General features: G+C 44.5%; 1 protein-coding gene across 16 annotated transcripts in view; it reads right to left on the bottom strand.

Moving 5' to 3' along the window:
* LOC123758126 (MAP/microtubule affinity-regulating kinase 3) overlaps positions 1-26,383 on the bottom strand; it is a 286,973-nt gene that overhangs the window by 209,523 nt on the left and 51,067 nt on the right. For 4 of the 16 annotated variants that reach the window (XM_045742310.2, XM_045742307.2, XM_069329597.1 and 1 more), the window contains one exon: positions 24,584-24,619. The exons of 10 other annotated variants lie outside the window; for them this stretch is intronic. In XM_045742310.2, coding sequence (XP_045598266.1) covers positions 24,584-24,619 — 36 coding nt within the window. Of the gene's footprint in view, positions 1-19,483; positions 19,967-24,583; positions 24,620-26,383 lie in introns of those variants that run through there. 2 more of the 16 variants (XM_045742344.2, XM_045742358.2) reach the window with 2 other exon arrangements.

Genomic DNA, 26,383 nt, shown 5'->3' on the forward strand with positions numbered 1-26,383 from the left:
AATACCCAGCACGAGTAGTGCCCACACTGCCTCACCAAACGCTTTGGCCCCGTCCTTCCTGGAGTCAGGATACACCTACGGCACCCTGTGGCACCCTCCTTAACACCGCACCTTGTGGCACCCTCCTTAGCACCGCACCTTGCCTGCATCTTAAAGTACTCCGTTTCCTGCTTGTAACTACCACCTTTTCGTTGTTAAAGATATTAGTTTATGAAATTTGCCGAAATATATATACACACACACACACACACACACACACACACACACACACACACACACACACACACACACTGTTTTATCGGCCTATTCATTTACCAACAAACCATTAAAAATTAGAAGACTTGATTTGTAGTATTTTGGCTGATATTTTATTTGATTGAGATACAGATCGTGCTCCTAAAATGTCTATTATTTGCAGAGAGAACGAACGCGTTATGAACGGTGGACCTGCCCACCAACATTCACAAAATTAGGTGATAGCCCACAAAATGAAGTCAACAGGAACAGCAGGTAACAGCAGGGCCATGAATATAAAAATGGTGTCAAACAAAACACATAGTAACAAAGAAAATCGAGTCCAAGCACAGGAAAAAGCTCTGCACCTTAGTGCACTGTTCTTGCACCACTGTTTTTCCTTATTCTCATATCAGATATAGATATCTCAGATATATCAGATAAAAATACAAGCCCCAGCTTCGTGTTATCTTCTGCAAATAACACAAATATCAGCATGAAAATTACTTTTGAAAACTGAACAACTACAAGCTGTTATTAATATAGTTTTCGATTAGGCAATATGATGCATAACAGTGATAAATTCCAGGGCCTTTGGCAATTAATGGTATAAATTAAGACCTTAAACAAAACCAGCCCATAGTAGCAAAGCATCATGTAAAGGATCTAGGAATAATAATGTTTGACGACGTAACGTTTAGTGAGCACAACAACCAAGCAAATATAGAGTAAGCAAGAAAAATGATCCTGGTCAACCTCCTGGTTGACTAGACGACCAACAGGGAGGCCGAATCGGAGATCGGGCCGCGGGGCCATTGATCCTCGGAAGCTACACCAGGTAGATACAAGGTAGGTGGACCTAGCCGGGTTTGGAGACTACAAGAACTCCCAGAACCCCCATCCAGGTACAATCCAGGCGGGTGGGGGCGGCACGGACCACTTTCCCGCCGCCGCTGCCTGGACGCTCCAGGGTTGAACGTCCTCTCCCGCCATCGTCATCATCATCATCATCCCCCACACAGTGAGTCATCGCAACTCGACCCACCAACGAATATCATCCACCATTACCCGCCATCCACGCCGCCGCCCATCACCCCCCCCTCCTCCAACCCCCCACAATACTGGGAGAATCTCGTCTAAACTCCTCGCCACGCACCACCATACTATATTTTATAAGGTTTACAGAAACTATATTAAAAGAAAAACTTTAGGCCCATCTACTACTTGTATATGTACTCGCCTATTTGTGACTGCAGAATCGAGCTCTAGCTCTTGGACCCCTCTTTTCTAGCTGTTGGTTGTCTAATGCAATGACTCATGGCTTAGTTCTATCATACCTGGATTTAAAGTTATGAATGCAGTTATCCTCTACCACCTGCTCCTTTAGGTTATTCCATTTATTCACTACACTTACGCTACGCTAAGATAAATCTTTCTAACATCTGACACATCTGAGTCTCAAGCTTCCATCCGGCCCCTTGTTCCATTGTTATTCATTGTAGACATTTCCTTTCGTTCCACCTTGTCTATGCCTCTTAAGTATTTTATACGTCTGTATTATGCCCCCCCCCCCCTTCCCTCCTCCTTTCTAACGTGGTCAAGTTTAGTTCTTTCAGTCGGTCTTCGTACCTTATTCCTCGCAACTCTGGGACGAGTCTTGTTGCAAACTTCCGCACCTTTTCGAGCTTCCTTGTCCGTTTTTTTAAGTAGGGGTTCCACGAGAGGGCGGTCTACTCTAAGACTGGCTTCATATAGACGGAATACAGTGACTTAAAAGCCTCTTTATTCAAGTTTCTGAAGGATGTTCTGACTTTTGCCAGAGTAAAGTAAGACTGACGTTATTCTATTTATATGAGCCGCTGGAGTTAGGTTTGATGTTATGTCCACTCACAGGTCTTTTTCTCTAGACGTTATAGGGAGGTAGTTTCCCTTTACCATATGTGTATTTACTATTTGTGGACTACGACCACAGAGCGCTGTCTACTCAGCCGCGAGGCCCCTGTGTGTACTCGCCTAGTTGTGATTGTGGGGGTTGAGCTATGGCTCTTGGGTCCCATGTGTATCTTGTTATATACAGTATATATAGTGAAAACTCACTAATCTACTGAATACTGAAGTATTGTCACAATTAACCTGTCATTGTATATACTGTTTGGTAGTCCTGGAACCCGCATAATAAAAACAAGATATAATTGTCTCACAATAGAACAATTATAACTTAACTAAGTACATAGCTGAGTCTAATTTAGAATCCGGAGCAGACACAAAACAGGGCGACGTGACCTCGGCTTATGTAAACCCGTCTCGCAAATTTATAGTTCACGCCAACAACAGTAACCAACAGCACGTAAAATAAAATAAATAAAGAAATAAATAAGAGGGGAGGAAGTGTTAGAAGGATGCAGAAGCGTGTGTGGCGTGGTGTCGGAGGGCGGGGAATGAGAGGGGCCGAGGCCAGGAAGTAGCAATAAGTAGTATAGCAGGCAGCAGCAGGTGGCCCACCATCCGTTACTAGGTAACACCAGGTGCAGTTACCCCCCCCCCCCTTCACCACAGCCTAGCCCCCCTCCCCTCCCCGCTAATGACTTCCTTATTCATAACCATTATCACATTCCCACCTCGCCGCTCTCATTTCATCCACCTCCACCCTCAAATATCAAAGACGAAACTTAACTCCACTTCCCGGCCTTCTTGTGTTTACCTCACCTTCTGGTTACCATATAATGTTCCGGGGATCAATGTCCCCGCGGATCGGTCTCTCACTAGGCCTACTGCTTCGCCGTCAACCAGGGTATTAGACTCGGCCGATTGTATTCTGCCGTATGAATCGCAGCCTGGTTGTTCAGGTATCCGCTGGAGATGTTTATCAAGTCATCTTTTGAACACACCTGGAGAGGGTTCAGAGAGTTCCCCCAAAATCTACGAATTGTGATAACTCGGTCCAACAAGCTGTTGCTTGGAGCGGCCCGCAGGTACACATATCCACTACAGCCGGGTTGGTCCAGCACTTCTCGCAAAAACCTGCCCAAGTGCTTCTTGAATACATCCACCTATGTTCCAGCAATATTTCTAGTGCTTGCTGGGAGGGTGTCATCATCTCAACTCAGATGGAAGTTGGAAACTCAGTACCAAAGCTACACAGTAAAATAACAACGTACTGGAGTGAACGATATGGAAGAAAATGCAGAATAGAACCAGTGAAGAGCAGAGGTGCCATAGGCACAGTCAGAGAACACTGTATAAACATCAGAGGTCCACGGTTGTTCAACATGCTCCCAGCGAGCATAAGAAATATTGCCGGAACAACAGTGGACATCTTCGAGAGGAAACTAGACTTATTCCTCCAAGGAGTGCCGGACCAACCGGGCTGTGGTGGTTATGTGGGCCTGCGGGCCGCTCCAAGCAACAGCCTGGTGGACCAAACTCTCACAAGTCAAGTCTGGCCTCGGGCCGGGCTTGGGGAGTAGAAGAACTTCCAGAACCCCATCAACCAGGTATCAACCAGACGAGTCTCAGAAGTTAGAAAGGTTTCATTTAGCATAATATGGAGCAAATGGATTGAACTAAAGGAGCAAGTTGAAGAAGCAAACTCTATTCATAATTCCAAAAGTAGATATGATAGTGAAATGGGCAAGGAGTCATTGCGTTAAACAACCGGTGGCAAGAAAGGCAGAATCCAAGAACCAAAGCTGGATTCTGCAGACACAAATAGGCGAGCATAACTAGGCGAGTACGTACACACACACACACACACACACTCACACACTCACACACTCACACACTCTCACACTCTCACACTCTCACACTCTCACACTCTCACACTCTCACACTCTCACACTCTCACACTCTCACACTCTCACACTCTCACACACTCACACTCTCACACACTCACACACTCACACACTCACACACTCACACACTCACACACTCACACTCACACACTCACACACTCACACACTCACACACTCACACACTCACACACTCACACACTCACACACTCACACTCACACTCACACTCACACTCACACTCACACTCACACTCACACTCACACTCCCCGATACATTTCTGGAAGTCAATGTGGTAGGGATAAAGAGCTTGCGAGGACAAAAACAAGCAGCAGAGCTATCAGGGGAGTGGGGAGTCAAGTGGTGTTATCAGGTGAAGGTAATAAGTTGCCTCACACCGATACCGTGTCCCTCAGCGAGGCTAACCACTACCACTCTACACCACTTCCCTTGTCAGCAGTATTTTCCCCACGTACGTCACACAATAACTGCCAAACCTACACATCTACCACTGATTACCGGTACAATATACAAAGAGACCGGCACTAGATGCGTCAGTTTGTGTGTTACCTTACTAAGCACTGTGTAAAGTAGATTTGTCTGGGATCCTACTGATAAAGCCGCAGCCTTATCACTTAAGGCAAACTTCGTTTTTGTCATAGTAAATAGCACCAATACTTTCATGAGTACGACTTCACGTTCTACAACCCATCTACGTTTTACTTAGTCCAGCCTACAGTGTTGTGAGTCTTGCCTTTTTTTTAACTAGTACAAATTTAGGATAGACTACAACACAATATAACTATGAAAATGTATTATTTCTTAAATTAAAAGTAGAGAATGACAGCGAATGATGAACGTACAGGTATATATATAGCCTTGTCTTGACACATCTTCACTCCCAATCCCTTCTGTCAAGAATGAAGGAGAGCCATGTGTGGCAGAGAAGCCTCCTCTCCAAACCCAGAGAAGACACGGTAAGGTCGGGCATAGCTGCTTCTTAACGCCATTGAATCTTCTAAACAAATGGAAAAATACGTCTGGCTCCTGTCCGCTCTAAACAAAATCAATGGCAGCAAATGACAATGTCGCCGAACGACGCCTGAAGGGAGGTAGAGAGTCTCGGCCATGACAAATAGCAAAAAGTTTCCCGAAGCAAATTATGAAATAAAATGAAAATGAGCCGGTTGGACGATACTTGGGTAAGGCACTTGCTGGCCTCCATCTGAGTAACAAACTGTATTTGTCAGACTTTGCCTCATGGCCACTGCCAACACCCTTGAGTAGAACATTTTAGTATTACACCATTAGTTTTTGGTTTTCTCTAGCTACTCTCTGGTATGACGCTCTTACTCAAGGATTAAAATAACGACTATTCTGGAACAGGTTATAGTGAAACTACCATTAAAAAGAAGTGCAAGATTCAGTGTGCGTCTCTGCTGACTCAACACTAAATAATTGTTTTATTATTATAATAATTGAGCTATATAATAATAATAATTAATAGAGCCTGTGATAAAGTGCACTGGGTTTCGTCAACAAATGTCTAGGCCCTAGACCCTACCATATGGTTTGGCAGGTATGAACCAGAGGCATCCACACAGGTTGAAAGGGAGATTAACTTAAAATATTGATGAGCAGCCAAGGCAGGACCTGCACCACCCACGGCTGTGGATCCCGCCCACGTTCACAAACATTCTTTAGTCCCACCCATTATAAGGGCCCGGATGCTTATGAAGTCTTCCACGACCACATCCACATTAATACACCCCAGGGTAGCGGACCAGTGTTCAAAAACCATCCCTTCCCCCCCCGGGGCACACCCACTAAACAACAACTAGGCAAGTACCAGTGCCCCACACGGCCGTACAGACCCCAGAGCGTCCAATGTCAAGGCCACCAAGCTGTCGATATCCTGTGGCCAGACGCTGACCAACATGCCACACCTTGACCAGTGTCTGGAGTAGTGTCGCTCCCAACACCCGCGTGTTCACCTGCAGCAGCACACAGCTAGACAAATGCGTCATCAAGCGGCCGTATTGATTAGGCGGCGGTTGGTGCAACATGACCTCCTGTGACCGCTACTTGGCCGACTCTCACGCTCACCCTATTACAGCAAGCTCTCGGTCGTCTCAGTGATTATGACCAGTTCTGTACGCAGGCAGGTTATGCCAGTTGCTGCTGGCAGGGACGGTCAAGGTGTTGGCCAGTGTAACATCATCCCAAGGCTGAGCACGACCCATTATTGGTGCACGTGTTTGAAACACAGTATTCCAGCCATTAAACTCCACATCTCAACAGACAACACCCATCCAGGATTCCCCACCAGAATCACAAACATTCTTTAGTCCTCTCTGGTCCTCTGGAATCTGGTCCTCTCCCCCCATCTTTCCTCGTGTCTGACGAGGAAAGATGACGAAAGGGGCAGGGAAGTGAAAACTTTATCAGAAAATGATGAGATATAATAATATACAGAAACAGCTTAAAAAAATTTATATTAATCAACAAACCGAATGACTCCCGTAAACTTATACATGCCTAGGTCAAGTCGTCGGGTTTCTGCCACTTGAAATTATTGATTGCTGAAAGCGCACTAATATTAAATTAAAAAATGGTAGATCTAAGCCTAATTCTAAAAAAAACACCAACTTTAAAGTTACCAAGAGTAAATATAATGAGAAAATCAAGAGCCCTGAGGAGGATTCAAACCCTCTCACTTGGTATTCCTGGGTTATACCTGGTTGATGGGGTTCTGGGAGTTGTTGCTCTCCCCAAGCCCGGCCCGAGGCCAGGCTTGGCTTGTGAGTTTGGTCCACCAGGCTGTTGCTTGGAGCGGCCCGAAGGCCCATATATCCACCACAGCCTGGTTGGTGCGGCACTCCTTGGAGGAAACCATCTAGTTTCTTCTTGAAGATGTCCATGGTTGTTCCGGCAATATTTCTTATATTTCCCAAACTAGCGCCCTCGACCACTACATCACGACACGGTCAAATAAATACTACCTGGAATTTAGCTGAATCCACTAGGAGTCCTGAGGCTCCCAACCGTAACCCAAACCAGAAATTTCACATACTGCCCCGCCCCCCTGTGCAATGTGTGAACATTGGACATCATAAAAATCACACACATCACATGTGTGAAATAACATCACGCATCATAAAAATCTTTGAAAGAGTGCTAAGAAGTAAGATCACAAAATACATGGTATCACAGCATCTCCATAACCCTGGACAACATGGGTTCAGAACAGGGCGCTCTTGCCTGTCACAGTTGCTGGACCACTATGACATTAGATGCCATGGAAGACGAACAAAACGCTGGTGTAATTTACACAGATTTAGCAAAACCCTTCGACAAATGTGACCATGGTGTTATTGCACACAAAATGCGTGCAAAAGGAATTACCGGAAAAAATAGGCAGATGGATCTACAATTTCCTGAAGTGTAATAGTCGCCAAAATCAAATCCGGACCATCAACCGTGAAGAGTCGAGTCCCTCACGGTACTGTGCTTACTCCAGTACTTTTCCTCATCCTCATATCAGGCACAGACAAGGACACCATCTATAGCACTGTACCATCCTTTGCAGATCATCAGAGGCACGAGACTGTTCAACACGCTTCCACTACACATAAGGGACATAACTGGCTGACTCCTCACACACAGTGTTCAAGAGAACTCGATAAACACCTCCAAAGGATACCTGATCAACGTATCAGGTATCATACGTCAGGTGATTCATACGTCATGCTGCGAGCAGCTGCGTCCAACATCCAGTCCAGCAACCAGGAGGCCGGGGCCCCGGGGACGTTGAGCCCCGAAATCATCGCAAGGTAACCGCAAGATATATGGAGACAAAGGTGTCTTCATATCCTTTTAGTTATGCCAGTGGAAGATTGACATACCCAAACTGGGCAGTAAGGACAGAAAACACACTGGCACTAGGCCTGAACTGCTCGAAACCTTCATTTGTTATGTTTGAAGCAACACTCAAGCCCCCAAAATAGCACAGTCGTCTGTGCCAGAAGTCAACTCATATAAACAACAAATATCAAATACATGCAAGTGATGAATGTCCAGCGTGGTAACAGCGCCTGGTATTGTGTGCTTGTACGCGCTCTCACAAGACGGTGATACTTATCACTATCGTATATCCTGAGAGCGATCACCTTCCACCAAGAAGCCACGGACAGCTTCAAATATCAGCCACCGTACCAGTAACCACACCAAAGGAGGAGGATAAAAAGTAACTACGCCAAAGGAGGAGGATAAAAGGTAACTACACCAAAGGAGGAAGATAAAAGGTAACTACACCAGAGGAGGAGGATAAACGGTAACTGCACACAAACACTTTAGGATAATCTTCCTCTACTACAGATCAAAGATGATAAATGTACCCCTTATCCTCTATAAACTCTGAAGACAATTCAGACGCCCGAGAGGTGTATGTTGAAGATGAAACTGGATACCTCACGACCCCCCCCCCCCCCTTCTAAACAATAACAAACCTCGCAGTAAGTAAATGTTCAGAGCTGCGAGAATATTAATACTCATACTGGAAAATATATATATGTAAAATATAATCTCGGTAACAAATTAAAATATAAATTGAGAAAAAAACAGTCAGCCAGTGTAAAAAAAAAAAAAAATATGAAAAGGTTACCCCACGATAAAAATACGAATTTGAGAAATTAACCTTGCATTAAACTACAGGACGAAGATGAACACACAGCACGTGCCTCCTACTTGCAATCTCCAAGAACATATTCGTTTGCCCAGACCTTACTTTGAAGGATTATCAAATGGCTAATTTTTCTGTTGACTACACTTGTTGTGGCCCGTGTGTTTCTAACACCTGCCGTGTCTTCCCTTGCTGATGCAGCAGGATCAAGCTTGACATGTCTGGTTGATACCTGGTTGATAGCCCCGAAATCATCTCAAGATAACCTATTGATGAATGCGTCTATGGGGTCACCCGCTGCATGGCAGAGCATAGACTGAGGACGAATTCTTTTAACTATGGATCAGATTATATTATACAGACGCCTACCATGTCTTATATTATGCCAACCCATCCTTAAAATATAATAACTATTGCTGCTATGGTTGCACTTTAACTGTTGTACTAAAAGGTTAGGTTTGTAATGTTTGTATTATTATACGTATTATTAAAGTGCATAACATGCAACAGCCTAACCTCTCTTGGGCCTAAATAGGCAATCCCAGCCCCACCATACAATCTTAGGCCTAGGTTTCTCTGGTCCTCTTACAGTCTACACAATACAGTAGGACTTTTTTTTTTTTAGTGCCGCATTTCAGTGTACAATCTATTCACATTCGAGATAGATATAATAACTTTTGAAGAGCAGGCTGGGCATGCACAAGAGATAGTCGGAAAAATGGCTGCTGGACGTCAACCCCGAAAAGTGCTGGTCATGACAACATGAGCTAGATGACCCCCAAGAGCAGTATAAACGTTTTAACAAATTAAGACTGGCTACAGAGGAAGAATATACGGCAAGAGGTTGTGTGTGACGTTACTGGTGGCTACTGTGGTTGGCCAAGTAATGTAAGAGTGGGTACGGGAGTGAGGCAGAGGTTTGTTGATGTTGGGTGAGGGGGATGTTATATTATGGTCCATGGTGAAGCAAGTGGGCATGTTGGTAAACGACTGCTTTGTTGGGAGTAGGTGGATGTATAGGCTAGTTAGTGGTGGTTTGGTGCGATCGAGATTTGAGGGGAGGGGGTGGACGGGGTAAGGGAGGCGTGGCCAAATAGGATGGCTGGGAGATTCAGAGTAATATTTGGGAGTACACTATAATCCAAAGCTAACACTAGAGGCAAGCTACACTGGAAAATACGGTAGATTTCATGAACCAAGATAAGCTCTAGAGAGCTGTATAGGTTACAGTCCAAGCAATACATACAAGACCCATCACCCATGTCGTCACCGCCTACATCAACACAAAGCAAAATTAGTGAAAGTTGCGATATAAGCAACGTCACTTGCCTAGCCTAGTTTCTCAGCTGCATGGACTGACCTGTGAGGAAAGGCCAAGGATAGAAGCTCTCACTAAACGGAAAGAGAGAAGTGTCAGAGGAGACATGATAATGACATAAAAGATTCCGACCTGTATTCTACCTGTAGTCTGCTTCGAGAGTTCTTCTACTGTCTTGTATCAACTTTATCCTTAAAGCTGTTACGTGGAGCAGCCTGCAGACCCGCATATCCATTACAACTCTGCTATCCGTCACTTCCTGCAGGAACATGTCCAACTAACAAAACATAATCAACTGTTTAACATGAATATCAATTGAAGTGGAGGCGAATTCAAATCAGTTTTAACAGTAAATGTAATAAACATGCATTTACCTACCACAGCAACGAAAACTGCTGACGCTAGACTATGCACTCAGCTTGGTCAAAACTGCCAAGCACGCCTGTCAACACAGCGCAAAACAACAAGGGTAAATGAGCAAACAAAAGAAAAAAACATTTTAGGAAAAGCCAGGAGACCATCTAAAGCTAACAAAAAACCTCCCGACCCTTAAGGTGCCAAAGCACAAATACAATACAATACTGAAAATATAACCAAAGACAGCTCACTCAACAAGACTCCTCACCGCTCGGTGACCTACTCTTCAAGTGATGCGTAAGGCAGATAGGCAGTGAAGCCTGATGAGTGCTCAAGTATGTTTTGGTGTGATTCAGGAAAACAAAGAAGGGCAAGCCCGCGATGTTGCAAACAGCAGAGTGACGGCAACCCGCAGCCCGCATGAAGGAGGAGGGTCCACACACCTAAGAAAATAATTACCAGTTTCTCACCCACTGACCCATCCTTTATACCATACACAATTTTTGTTAAAAAAAATACAAAATATAAAAGTACAGTAAATATTATTAAAATATTTACCACATTTACAAAATGAAAGCCCAGCTTATAGTGGCGAATTAAATTCAACGTAGCTCTCTGAGACTGAAGAGTATAAAAATAGAAAAACGATTCTCTTAAATTCTATTTGTCACTTCCCAATTTCACACCCTTTAATTAATGCGCGGCTCTCGGATAAACGTTTATTATTATTATTATTATTATTATTATTATACTTGAATATATAATGCATTTATGTTACCTTATATTAAACAAGTTTATATATATATATATATATATTTGTTTTTGTTAAGCTGTACGAAAAAATATATATATTCCTCATTCCCAGAATGGTTAGTCTTCCAGGGGCAATGTGATTACTAGTTTGCAGAGGAAACTTTGAATGAATGAATTTTATATTATATATATATATATATATATATATATATATATATATATATATATATATATATATATATATATATATATATACACACTTTTTTTTTTTAGATACATACAAGAGTTGTTACATTCTTGTACAGCCACTAGTACGCGTAGCGTTTCGGGCAGGTCCTTGGAATACGATCCCCGCCGCGAAGAATCGTTGTTACAACCAAGTATACATTTTACTGTTGAGTTAAACAGAGGCTAAAGTTAAGGATTTGCGCCCAGTAAATCCTCCCCGGCCAGGATACGAACCCATGACAAAGCGCTCGCGGAACGCCAGACGAGTGTCTTACCACTACACCACGGAGACTGTAAGAGACATTTAGGTACATCCCAAGACTATATGATAAGATCCTACAGGAGAGGGGCATTAAATCTATGGATAATCATCGTCTGGGCCATTAAAAACACGTTCCTTGCCAGAGCAGCACCGCACGCCGCGGGAACGCCACCCACAGCCACCTCAACATTTAATGGCTATTTGTCCAGAGCACTTATGATCAAGTGCAGTGTTGGAGTATGAGTCAGACCGCGCTACCCAAGGTTGCTCTTGCATCACCGCGCCCGAGTCTCTCACCAGCCGCACGCAGGTACCACGCCGTCACACACACGCAGGTACCACGAACGTCACACGCACGCAGGTACCACGAACGTCACACCCACGCAGGTACCACGAACGTCACACCCACGCAGGTACCACGAACGTCACACCCACGCAGGTACCACGAACGTCACACCCACGCAGGTACCACGCCGTCTCACACACACACACACACACACACACACACACACACACACACACACACACACACACACACACAGGTAGCACGCCGTCACACACACACACAGGTAGCACGCCGTCACACAACTACAGTATTATCTTCTGACACGGGAAGGTGTGCATATAGAGCGAGGACTAAACAAGCAGAGAATCTCTCCAACACTCCTCACCTTCACCACTGTGTCCAGCGGCGACACCAACACTACAATCTTCCAGGCCTTGTGCAGGCCACGTCGGCCGTGCAGGCTGCAGGCCTTAATTAGGGTTTGATAATGTCGCAGTTATTATCAATGTGATTAAGACAGTAACGACGCGATTAGCAGAAGAGAGAGAACTAAGGAAGTTGAGCTGAATTGTGAGTTATGGCTTTGACCTTTCGTCGTTTGTTATATCCAGGAGTAAGGACAAGTGTCGCCAGTCTTCCTCTTTTACAATTGTTCATTACGCTCGAGTAAACTAATTTGTTTAAGTATGCGATTCAAATTTAGAAAACACGTTAAGAAATCTATACAGCTCAAGGCCTTGCCGAATTATTCTTTAACACCGTGACTGATCAAGATATTATTGCACATGGTTACGAAGAAATACTAGTAGTTGTAGTTCTGTAAAATAGTGTAGTGAGAGGCGCTTAACTTCCCAGGTGGGGTGGGGTGGTGGGAAGGGGGGGTGGGTGGGAAGGGCGTGAGGGCGCCACCAGTATGGCCAACAGGCCGGGGAACTGGACAGCCCTGGTGTTACCTGGGGTTCATGACCCTTCTCTATAAACCTTAATGAATAGCGCTTAATTAACGTGACTACCACATCCTTCCATCGACGCGTCGCCTGCTTAATTAATGACTAGTAATTGAAGCATCGCTAGCGCCTGTTTTCCAGGGTCTGATACTGCACCACCCCGTGGTGGGAGTGCTGACTTCTGCGGTGGGATGTCATGTTTTGGGCTTCCTTACCTTATTTAACTAACGGTCCCTAGAAACTGCCGCAATTAATAATGGGTCCTTATTGGTCTTGAAATGAAAACTAAGCAAAGCTCTCTTCAAGCCCCGATCTACTAACACTTGGTCGATAACATTCTACTCAAGATGTATACCAGCCATTTCAATGACCTAAATAAATCAAGATTAAAATCTAAGTGTTTACATTTCATCAAATGTCATCTACGTGAATTTTAAGTCACAGAACAAAGTGAAGGTTCAAATAGTTCACCAACGCAAGGCTACTGATATTGGCAAAAACATTAGCTATTGTCACCTATAGATGTATAGGCTAAGAAGGATGAGACTTGTTTGAACGCAATAATTCTTCGCCCAATTCAAAATCAAATTGTAATTGTTATCCAAGCACTGGTCGATGGTAAACGTGTGTGATCAGTCCGACCCTCCATCGTCGATAAATTACATTCAGTACTGAACACTCTCCAAACCTTCCTTCCCTGGGTTCTCTTCCCCCCCCCCCCCACAGGACCAACACCCACCCGCCCCTCCACTCAACCTGGAGGCGGCCATGGCTGCCCACGGGAGGGGGGGGGGGGGTTATAGAAATAGCCTAAGCTCCTCTATCCATTTGAGATGTATTTTTTCTTGTCTCAATAAACATACTTGAACTTGAACATGGCTGCCCACCACCACACATCGTAACCAGCTCACTCAGCCACCAGGTTTCATCATACATTACGAGCCAACCATTCCTTTATCATTGTCAATTTCAACTCTTCTCCATGTAATATTTCACTATCGTCTCACCCTGGCAAAAGAGCAATATGAGACAACTGGAGCCGTTCATAATCTGGCTTCTTGGGGGAGGGTAGAAATAGCCTAAGCTACTCTATCCCTTTGAGATGTATTTTATTGTCTCAGTAAACGTACTTCATCTTAATCTGGCTTCTCAACACCAGCTTATCGATCCCCGCTGAATAACTTATGCCACTCACATCACAGTCACACAATTCTTCTGTGAGCGGATATTTTTCTCACACCACACAAACTGGTTTACATTCTTCTGCAGTTACGTCTAATTAGAGTTCTAGCAAAATAATAATGATCATGTCCCTTTGTTCTATCCCACTGAACACATGTACAGCAAAATGTTCAAAGTATGAGCACACTTCCGCCGAGCACCGTCACTCTCTCTAGCCTCGCCAGAGTCCAGCCTCATGCGCCAACTGTGCTTGGTAAATTACTCTTAAAAAAATGTAGCCGGGTAATGAACTAACGGGTATTAAAGAAAGGCCTTCCGCTTCACATTAACCAAAGAACAAAATATTGAGGGCCTCCCCTCCCTCCCCCGTTTCAACCCCGCCTAGGGGGAGAGGCCCGGAAGTGACGCCACCAAATAGAGGATGACTAACCACTCGTGCATGAGGGATGGTCAAGGCCTATTTCAACCCAGACACCACCCAACCCAGTTGCCAGTGCTCTCCCTTAATAAATACGTATCTTAAAGGAAATTAAGCAGTCGGATCACTACAAGCAAAGGTGTCTGATTACAGAAAAATATGAGGTACAGCATCGTCATGTAGTATAGGCACTTCAGGATATACTTATCTGGCATCCTGTACGGTTCTCATCAAAATTATTTTTAAAATAAACAAGGTTCTTTCTATGGAGTAAGCTTGTCAACATCAACATGTATTCGCATGTCAACCACAGAAGATATCAACATCCTTTCACTTCATTCTCGGGTGAAAATAGCACAAACGTCTAATTTAAACACGTAAGAACTTATGTCTATGATAACTCGCCTGGTACACAGTTTCCCCAATTAACGTACTGTAATTCTCGAGGCGGAGATGAGCAGCGCGCCACGCTGGCCATCCCTGGTAGAGGGGCAGGACACAGCAAGGTGGTGTAACCTACGGACACTGATCTGTCTGTGGTCCTGTGCACCTTGCCCCTACCTCATCTTGAGGTTATCTTGAGTTGATTTCGGGGCTTTAGTGTCCCCGCGGCCCGGTCCTTGACCAGGCCTCCACCCCCAGGAAGCAGCCCGTGACAGCTGACTAACACCCAGGTACCTATTTTACTGCTAGGTAACAGGGGCATAGGGTGAAAGAAACTCTGCCCATTGTTTCTCGCCGGCGCCTGGGATCGAACCCAAGACCACAGGATCACAAGTCCAGCGTGCTGTCCGCTCGGCCGACCGGCTCATCAGGGGGGAATGATCCTACACGCACCACCAACCACCTTACACACCAACATTGCTTCCATAATGCTCACATCAGTATTTTCTATGTCCTATGCACGTCCTAAATTTAAGTTTTATTTAATCTTTTGAATAGGGACCCAATCAAATATTTAAGACCTTGAACAAATATCAAAATTTTCTGAACAATTTACGAATCCTGGGCGTGCAACATACAAGTGTTAAGAGAATCACATTCTGCTCTACCAACAACCAACAGTACAATTTGTAGTTTATCGAATGTTTGACATGCCTTCATTATGAAATTATTCAATGCCTTTTAGGGCGAAAAAAACTGTTGTTAAGCGACTCGAGGTACTGCCCGGGACAGTCACTGGCGGTAATGGGACAGGTATTATGGGACAGGTATTACGAGGTGAAGAGACAGGTTGTGGTTCATAGTGAGGATTGTGACGTAATTCTGCCGGAGGATAACGAGCCGTTTCCTGCCGGTGCATGACTGTGGCAAGGGAGGAACGATGGGCGGAGCAGCAACACAATTCCTGTAGCCGCCGCCGCCTGTTCACCGATGCATTACTATGCTTTGTTCACTTCTTCGCCCTTGATATTCCCGCCACCCACACACACACACACACCAACCTACACTCATACAGCACCACGCCATGACAGAGCTAGCTAAACAGGAAGATCAATTATCACACTACAACTTGCACGGTCTAGGCACTAACAAGAAGACTTAAAATAACACCTCCCTTCAAGGAATACAAAGAGGCCAGCCTAGAAGACCTCCAACGACACACCTACACCACCACACTTCCCCTCCATTACTCCCACCAAGCATGTTACTGACATACTTTAGCGCCCCGCTTAGCTTAGGCCCTCACCCCCTCACAGCCCCGCTCCTGTGCCAGGTAAGTCCACTACGGGCTCACCATAGCCTGTGCTACTTGGAACTTTTTGTTCCCAGTATCTGAACCTATAACAACAGCCTGTATGAACTAACATTTTCCACCCAGGCATTGTATTAACCTTGGGAATTATGTTATGCTACTCACAAAACATATCAAATAGCAATAAATCATTAATATATTCTCGATATAAAGCCTAATAACCTACAAACTCTACTTAGAAAACCCAAAACCCTTCAGAATTTTTGCAGTCTCGACGTTCTATATTAAATGCTTACACGCTTAGGCCTATCATGTTTAAGCCTAAATAATCACCAGCAGAAGTGGAAATTATGTGTACAGGTTATGCCTGGGGCACCACTAATGACAGGTTTATTTACTTGCCCAGCGTAGCCTATGTGGAGCCCGGCAGCCTCCGCAGCGCCAGCACGTCCGGGCGGCAGGGTCCACACGCGCGCTCCACCCACACCTGCCGCCATCACCACCACTATACCACCCACACCTGCCGCCATCACCACCACTATACCATTCCATTCACCTGGGCTGTATGGGTCTCGAGCCGTGGCCCCCACGAGTATGAGGCCCCACGCTCCATCGCCTGAGCAGTCTACGATCCACGGTTGGAGACCCCATACAGCCCAGGTGAATGGAACGTTTATCTCCACGGAAGTGTGGATGACAATTTATACTATGCCATATTCTACTGTAACAAAATATTCCAATGATAAAGTGTTTGTTGGCTAGCGATTTCAATTATTTTTCCCCATAAAAGTAAATGCTAGACTATTCTGTTATCTTCTGACATTTTTTTCTAGCAAATTTTCCATCCAGAATAGTTTTTTTCCAGCCTGAAAACTGATAGCTTTCAGACTCATTTAAACATTTATATATATATAATCCACCAATTTTTCTTCCCCATACTAAACTATCATAGAGGCCTATGGCTATGTAAAAACAAAACCTGGAAGTGTCTAGTCTCTTCTAAACACACGGAACAGACGACCATGTTTAACAAAAGGTTTACAATAATGCAATGACATTCCCAGAAAACATTTAGCAGGAACATTTAGGCCAATTACAATATAACCGCGATGACCTTGTCCTACTGGGTACCAAGCCACAATTTAACCTGTCCACCCACTCCCCTGCCCCACACACACACACACACTTGGGTTTTGGTTGGCAGTAGTAGTGAGCCTGATGGCGTCACAGTTGCTTATTTTCGAAGAGGTGCATGACACGTGGAAGGGCGTGACGTCATAACAGCGGGAGAGCGCGCGCGCGCACACTCTGGTGAGGCACTACTACACGCTGTACCGCTGTGACGAAGGCACCACTTGGCTCTCTGCCGACACCCTACCAGGGTGACGCAATCACACCATCCATAATAATATCAGTGTTGATTCATAAGACCTTATCATAATATTAACCCCTAAACGAATCTGCATAGGAGCCTGCACTTATGTGTAACTCCAAGTAAATAGCAGTTGTTTCAACATTTCTGTCGTCATAAATTAAAGGTCACAGACCTAAAGTTTCGAGTGCAAAAATAAATGTTAAGGTTTGATCTACTGATGGTGTAAATGCAATAACGTTGTTAAAGTGTAGAGTGCTTTAGAGACTTCACCCGCCTTCTAAATAAAACACTGCAGATGACTACAGGTTATCAATGTCTTGAGGACACTTTCCCTGCCTCAGGATCACTCTCGACCAACTCCACAATGCCACTTGGTCATTTATCAGGAACCCCGACGGTAATCAACCACTTCCATGGTGTAGCTTCAGACTGGTCAGTTTGCACACCCTGCATACTATCTATTTTTGCCATTTTTACATGTTCTTATAAATCCCTTAAGTTTTATACACGTCGTCCTGTGTAATCATGGGGGGATACTAAGGTTGACTTGCAGGTCTTTTTCGCTATATTGATTCTCTTGAACTTGGTAGCACTTAAAATGCTATCTTATGGAAACATGTATATGCCGAATCCTAACAAATAAGATTACTTATTTTTCAATACTCGAAGATGGTGACCTATGCCTGGCCAGTATAAGCCAGAAGAAACTCTGGTAAAGGTCCATAGCCTTTCTGACTAATCGTAGCGATTCCGACTAATCATTAATCTAAAACTAGTAGCCTACTTAGTGATTACAGTGAAACACATTGAAATCCTCGTAAATTTTGAGATGCTATCAAAGACGCAGTCAGAACAAATGCCACACTACGTAAATTTGGTCACCTTGAAAATTGATCGAAAGTAAAGTTATTTAGTAGTGTATCGATTCGAATGACTAATCTATGGGAACACAGTAAGCTAAATTGGCGCTCTTATCACTGACCTTTACCGAGTGACGAGTATAATACCTAGTCAGCAGGAAACGCCAAGATGATATCAGTAAGCTGGCAGGCGGTACACCTTATATTATTAAGGAATAACTGTTACAAATAATTCCCCCCCCCCCCCCCCGTTCTAAATCTAAATCCCGACAGTTAGATGCCAATCACACCAAGTATTCAAAGTGAGTTTGAGCCACTGACTCTCCTGCTCATACACAACTGGTAATTACAATTACAATATTTCTAACAAAAAAAAAAAAACTTTTGCTTGTGCCAGCGCGCGTTTCCATCTCCTCCCCCAACCTCTCAGGTAGGCAGGAAAACTCGCCTAGTTGTGTTTGCGGGGATGAGATTTGGCTTTTTGGCCCCCACCTCTCAACCTGTGTACAGATTCCTGAGCCTATTAGGTTCATCATATCTACATTTGAAATTGTATATGGAGTCTGCCTCCACCACATCATTGTCTAGTGCATTCCATTTGTTAACTACTCTGACACTGAAAAAGTTCTTTCTAAAATCTCTATGGCACCCTACCTGTCCCTCTGCATACAGAATTAACACCACACGAGACCATAAGGCATGGCAGGATGTGCAGAATACCCCCGTATTCTGAGGTGCAATAGGTACTCAGAGAGAACTCTATCAACATCAGAGGCCCGGGACTGGATAACACGCTTTCACTACACATAAGGGACATAACTGACCCACCCCTCATAGTGTTCGAGAGAGAACTGGATAAACACCGCAAAAGGATACCTGATCAACCAGGCTGTGACTTATACGTCAGGTCAGGCATACGGACTGGTCAGCCTGGTTGACCAGTTCAGCAACCAGGAGGCCTGGTCGGGGACCGGGCCGCGGGAACGTTGAGCCCCGAAATCATTGCAAGGTAACCGCAAGGTAAGGAAGGTATCCCCACACTATCAATCACCACAAACTCATTTACCCCTCAAGTGCGCCCCCTCAGGCGTCTCCCTCACCTTTGCGTCCCTCCTCCAGCCTGGAATGGGATGTGTGTGTGTATCCATGACCCAAGACCAGGAACTAGAGCACACGGGAGGCCAGGAGCTAGAGCACACGGGAGGCCAGGAGCTAGAGCACACGGGAGGCCAGGAGCTAGAGCACACGGGAGGCCAGGAGCTAGAGCACACGGGAGGCCAGGAGCTAGAGCACACGGGAGGCCAGCTTCCGTGGCCAGGACCACATCACACATGGTTCATGGTCCACTCCCTCAACACAATTATACCCACAGTAACGCCTAATACTCGATCAGTTCACTGGTAAGTTTGCTGCAACTCTTGCACAATCTAATTTACACTGCATTTATCGATAATTATGTTTAAAGTCAATCAGTGATTACTTAAATGGCATAATTTCACTTTTTGTTTTTTTGTAACAAAAATATATAAAAATCGAATCTGCTTTTTTCCAGTACGGCATGCACACACACCTCCCACTATGAGCACTGCGAGGAACTGAGTCAGCGCGGCTGGTCAAGCCCTACACCGGGAACCAACGACTAGCAGTTGCCAGCAAGCCTCCGGTTCCACACGAGGAATTTATCACTCTCCATTGATCAAAACTATTTATATTCACAATATCATCATAAATACTGAATGATTTAATGTGCTAACGCCTATAAGAAACTATGTACATAAACTGAAGTACATCGACATAAATATTACCGAAATTTGAGAGCGACTGAAGGTGTGTGGCAACCTTCATGTTCCACCAGCTGGGAAGAACAGTCTGGGTAAAAAGTGGGAGGCGCTGTCTGTCTGTCTGTGTGTGTGTGTGTGTGTGTGTGTGTGTCTGGCTGTGTGGTGTCACCCTCCTGCAACACTGCCCTATACCAATCACTACACCCCCACACACCCACCCCACATTTACATGACTACGTGGGAACGGTAGAAGCCATGCATCTTGTCACAGACCAACCTTAGATTCCTAGCGCAAAGAAACCTGCCGAATAAGGAGGCATTTTCTTCAACCGTTCTGGCGACCACAAATCCACTGTGTATATCCACTGTAAACAAACTCAACACTGAAACCTGATGACACGTAAAAGGTATTTACATTTTTAAAATAATATAATTAAAAAACGTTTTATAAGTTTGCAATTCTTACTGCAAAAATAATAAGTGTCCAGTGCTGCAGCCCACTGAGACCTTCAAGTATTATACTGAAAATCTCGCTATTATCAATACAGAACTTGCAAGGTAGCTCTCACCGGCAGATGTCAAGAATGAAGGAACCAACAGTACCAAGTAACGGTACTTTGAGGTCTTAAACCCTACTCACACCAGACAGTCTTCTCTTCACCTCTCCCACCATGCTCTCGACCACTCTCGGCCCCTCTCATACACCCGACCACGCCCACGACCCCTCCCATACACCCGACCACGCCCACAACCCCTCCCATACACCCGACCACGCCCACAACCCCTTCCATACACCCGACCACGCCCACCAGCTGATTCATCGTTGAGAGGCAGGACCAACGAGTCAAAAGTTCATCCCCTGCATGCACAACTAGGCGAGTATCAGATGGCAACCGTTTACATACACTCAGAGAGCACTGTATGATCATAACAGCTTGTTCAATATTCTCCCAGCTAGCATAGAAATATTGCTAAAACAAAGGTAGACTTCTTCCAGGCGAAATTAAACCAAGTTCTTGCAAGAAGTGCTGGACCAATCTGGTTTTAGTGAATATGTGGGCCTGCGGGCTGCTCAAGGAACAACCTATTGGACCAAGTTATCAAAAGTCAATCCTAGCCCAAGGCCGGGCTTGGGGCGTAGAAGTTCCATAACCCTTTCCAGGTTAGCTCCTGGTAAACCCACACACCTGACCACTCCCACAAATCTGTCCCATACACTCGAGGGGTAAAGGAGAGGAATAAGTAGAGGGATGGAGGAGAGGGAACGTAAAGAGAAGAATGGGTAGAAGTGATATAAGAATAGATAAGGGAACCAGAGGCCAGCCGGAAGAGAGATATGATGGGAAAGGGGTAGGTGTGAGGGTGATGGAGGAAGGGGAGAGCGCATGCATGCTGTGTGTACCACACCAGTGAGTCACCGACGTTACCAGGACTCACGTTCCAAGTTCAGGTTTGCCGGTGACACCCGAGTCTTGCGGATGTCTGCCCCACGAAACCCAAGCCTGGTGTCGGTGTAAGCTTTACCCGTGGCTCGCCCTTACTAAGCATTACCATTCTTTGCAGCTTTACCTGGGTTTTGATATACATTTTTTCAATATAAAATTTAGTTTACTGCAAGCAACGATGGAATACTTCCTCTACTAGCATACCACAGGGCACGAGGCCGCATTATGATGTTATCTTGAGATGATTTCGGGGCTTTAGTGTCCCCGCGGCCCGGTCCTCGACCAGGCCTCCACCCCCAGGAAACAGCCCGTGACAGCTGACTAACACCCAGGTACCTATTTTACTGCTAGGTAACAGGGGCATAGGGTGAAAGAAACTCTGCCCATTGTTTCTCGCCGGCGCCCGGGATCGAACCCGGGACCACAGGATCACAAATCCAGTGTGCTGTCCGCTCGGCCGACCGGCTCCCTGTTGCGCAAAGCTGTAAGTAAAAAAAACACATGGAATCACAGCTTCCACATAACCTTTGTCAACATGGGTTCAAAACAGGGCGCTCCTGCCTCACACAATTGCTGGAACACTATCACATGGTCTGGGATGCCATGGAAGACAAGCAAAACGCTGATGTATTACCCAGACTTTGCAAAAGCTTTCGACAATGTGACCGTTGTGTTATTGTACACGAAATGCCCACAAACAGATTTACATACTGGAAAAATAGGAAGATGGATCTTCAATTTCGTAACGAATAGAACCCAGTGTGTAATAGTCAACAAAGTAAAATCCAGATCATCCACCGTGAAAAGCTCAGTCCCCCAGGGTACTGTGCTTGCTCCAGTACTCTTTCTCTTCCTCATATTAGACACAGACAAGGACACAACCCATAGTACCGTATCATCCTTTGCAGGTGACACTAGGAGTTTTAATGAGAGTAGACAATATAGAAGACACAGCAAATCTCCAAACTCATGTAAATATACATCAGGTCTTTCAATTAGCCACAGAAAATAATGTTTAATGAAAAGTTTCAGCTCATGTACTATGGATAAACGAATATATAGAAATGGAAACCACATATGAAACGCAGTCAAATCACAATATAGAACGAAGGATCACTGTACAAGATCTGGGAGTAATCATGTCGGAAGCCCTTACTTTTAAGAACCCAAAGTAGCTGTCACAACTGCGAAAAATGACAGGTTGGATAACAAGAACCTTTCAAATAACAGACGCCACAACAATGATGATACTTTTCAAGACACTAGTGCTCTCTTTAAGGTGGAATATTGTTGCACAGAAACAGCCCCATTCAAACCTGGAGAACGTACAAAGATCCTTTACTACTAGAATCCACTCAATAAATCATCTTGAACCAATTAAAATCTTAAATCTGTATTCTAGAGTGCATAATAATAATTATGCATTGCTATGGATACATAATAATCTACACATAGAAAATGTTAGAGGGACTAGTTCTAAATCTGCACACATGAGACCAGATGGCAGGATGCGCAGAGTAGCACTGTTGAAAAGCATAGATGCAATAGGTACTCACAGAGAACTATCAACATTAAAGGCCAAAAAGTTTTCAATACTCCCCCTTTACACATAAGTGGTATAACTCGCCGACCTGTCAGTGTTCACACGAGAAGTCGACAAACACCTCCAAAGGATGCCTGATAAATCAGGCTGTGATTCATACGTCAGGCTGCTCGCAGCCACAGCCAACAGCTAGGTTGACCAGATCACCAACCAGGAGGGCTGGTCAGAGACCAGGCCGTAGGGATATTTATCCTGGGAACCATTACAAGGTAACTACATGGTAGTATACTTCGCGGAGGCTGCCACAAGCGGCACCAAACAGTATTAAGGGAGAGCAACAACCAAAGTTTGACACCAGGCGGTGCCTTAACTATCTCATCAATCACGGAACAATTTTTCCAACAAAACTCATTAACACTTGTTGGTGGTGGTCATTACCAACACCATGGCTTATGATGTTATACTCATCGCGGAGGAGTGGTGTCTGACGCTGGTGTTAGGTTTAACCACACACGCCCTCCAGCACAACCAACCTGCTCCCCAAGGTCTGTCTCCCCCTCCCCCTGCTGCTTGGCGCTCCTCCTGCTGCTGCTTCCACCACCTTACCTCACACCACTCGTCACACCTACAAGAAGTCTTCCCCGTTACTACCGCCAAGGAAAAAGGTTATCATGTATAACCAAACTCAATTACGGGCTCACCATAGCCCGTGCTACATGGACACTTCGTCCTGAGTAGCTAAATCTTTAACAACAACATACTACCGCCACGTTATCTAGAATGTTAAGAGTATTTGAAGACCAAGATTCCAACACATAAGATATCTTTGAAGGCGTCACATCAATCAAAAAATGGAATCAGGTTCTTAGATACTGGGTTCCTGGATGAAGCATCGACCCCAAGAGTTTTAAATAATCGCATCAAAGTTGACAATAAGCAAACCAATAATTTTTTTTATTATCCAGTACCTATTTTTAACATCGGAAAATTTCCCATGGACATCCTCCATGCAACCTTTGCTTCCCAAAGACTTAAACGTTGACTGTATCGCGGGAGCAGCACTAAGTAGCAACGTCTTCTCTCGGCTTTAACTAGATGCAATGAGAAAATAAGAATACGTAGTTAAGGGGATTCTTCACTCTTAGGCACAATATGAGGCAAATTTAAAGGGACTGTTCAGACTCTCACACAGTTTTAGCTTAGTTAAGAGGATTGTTTATACTTGTACGCATAATTAGGTTAAGACACACAGGGTAATGTAACAATGTGACTGACGGGCGAGAACAAGCAGCGCGACACCTGTCTTCCCATGCTCTGGTGGACCCTTCTCGCCACACTAATGAAAACCAGGAAACAAGTCGTGGCAGCACACACACACACACTGGTATTTCCCACTTACATCATTAACCAAAACAGGTGACTGATACTCACCCCACGTAGTCCGCCTCCGACATTTCGTGACCTTACCTGAAACAGAATGAAATAATATAATAATGTCCACTTTTTATAATATAATAAATCGGCAAAATCTAAAAAGGAGATTGAAAGATAAATGATTTATCTGGTGGTCGAGAAGCCATATCAAGTCTCGACGTCGTCATCTACCAGGAAAGAACTACGTCTATCAATACATTTCTAATATGAGCATTACCCCTCACTCTTGGAACACCACCTCTTGTATAATCAATGCTTAAGAATATACCTGGAGGCTGGAGCCAACAAATCCACGAGACTGCCAAGCTTATAAAGTATGCTGAAGTCATCTCATATTTCAAACATTGGTGCCGACTACCACCTGTACGTCAACACACTGCTTGTTACTTGGTAACACCCGACACGCGATACAACAATGTCAAGTAGAGAATCAAGGTCTTGCGTTTGGCCATTGATGAAACAATTTTCGATTTGTTTCAGTTTCAAGCCTAATTCTGGAGTATTAAAGTCGTGGTGCTTGCTTTCCAGTGTGATATCTGCAAATTTTGCAGCGTCTGATGCGGGCATATTCAGTGTGCTCAGCTGGGTGGGGGGGTGGGGGGGGAAGATGCTATAGTGGAGCAGGAAATTACAAAAAGCACCACTGCCATCATCTACTGGTGGAGCGCCTAGAAAAACAGTTTATTAACCTTACATGTTGCCGTAAATTTTTAAATTATATAAAGTAAGAAAAATGTACGAATTGAAAACACACACAGATACCCTTATAGAGACCTATCAGTTGTGACACCAACTAAACAATGAATCATTCAAGACGACAAGCTGTCGACCCCTAACACATGCCCGCCAACTACCTGCCACAATAATAACCTGTTATTAACGTTTATATCACCTGACCAGCTCCCCAGCCCAACTCGTATCAAATTGTACATATATGCACTATAGACCAAATAGATTCACCTGTGTTTTGCCCAGCTTCTACGGTCTTCATGCTAAGACAATAGCAGTAAGGGGCTAATTAATGTGAACCAAACAGGGTGGATGGTCGTGCGCGCGCTCTCGCACCTCCCTAAACAACAATGAAAAGCAGCAGCTCGTGTATAAACTGAATATGAACGTTTAATACTCATCAACATTACATTATTGAATGTTCAGTCAGTACACTAAAGTATGCGGCATGAGATGCCTAGAGCTTTATCCCTTGTAGTCTTGAAGATGTGCTCAGAATCCCTCCAATGTGTGCACGAGCTGCTATCAAAACTACTGCACACACTGTATAACAAATCGTGGTATGCAATGTGCAAATTGTGGTATGCAATGTGCAAATTGTAGTATGCAATGTGCAAATTGTGGTATGCAATGTGCAAATTGTAGTATGCAATGTGCAAATTGTAGTATGTAATGTGCAAATTGTAGTATGTAATGTGCAAATTGTGGTATGTAATGTGCAAATTGTGGTATGCAATGTGCAAATTGTGGTATGCAATGTGCAAATTGTAGTATGCAATGTGCAAATTGTAGTATGCAATGTGCAAATTGTAGTATGCAATGTGCAAATTGTAGTATGCAATGTGCAAATTGTAGTATGCAATGTGCAAATTGTGGTATGCAATGTGCAAATTGTAGTATGCAATGTGCAAATTGTGGTATGCAATGTATAGTGCCACAGCTAGCTGTTGACAAGCTAGCACTAAGCTAGCACTTCATTCATATAGTTTAGAGTACATCCGCACGTATGTGCAGGTTCCATGCTAGTTAAAATAAAGGGTGGATGGCGTTGGGAGGAGAGAGGGAGGA

The sequence above is a fragment of the Procambarus clarkii genome, chromosome 22, assembly GCF_040958095.1.
Source record: "Procambarus clarkii isolate CNS0578487 chromosome 22, FALCON_Pclarkii_2.0, whole genome shotgun sequence".
Taxonomy (NCBI): Eukaryota; Metazoa; Arthropoda; class Malacostraca; order Decapoda; family Cambaridae; genus Procambarus; species Procambarus clarkii.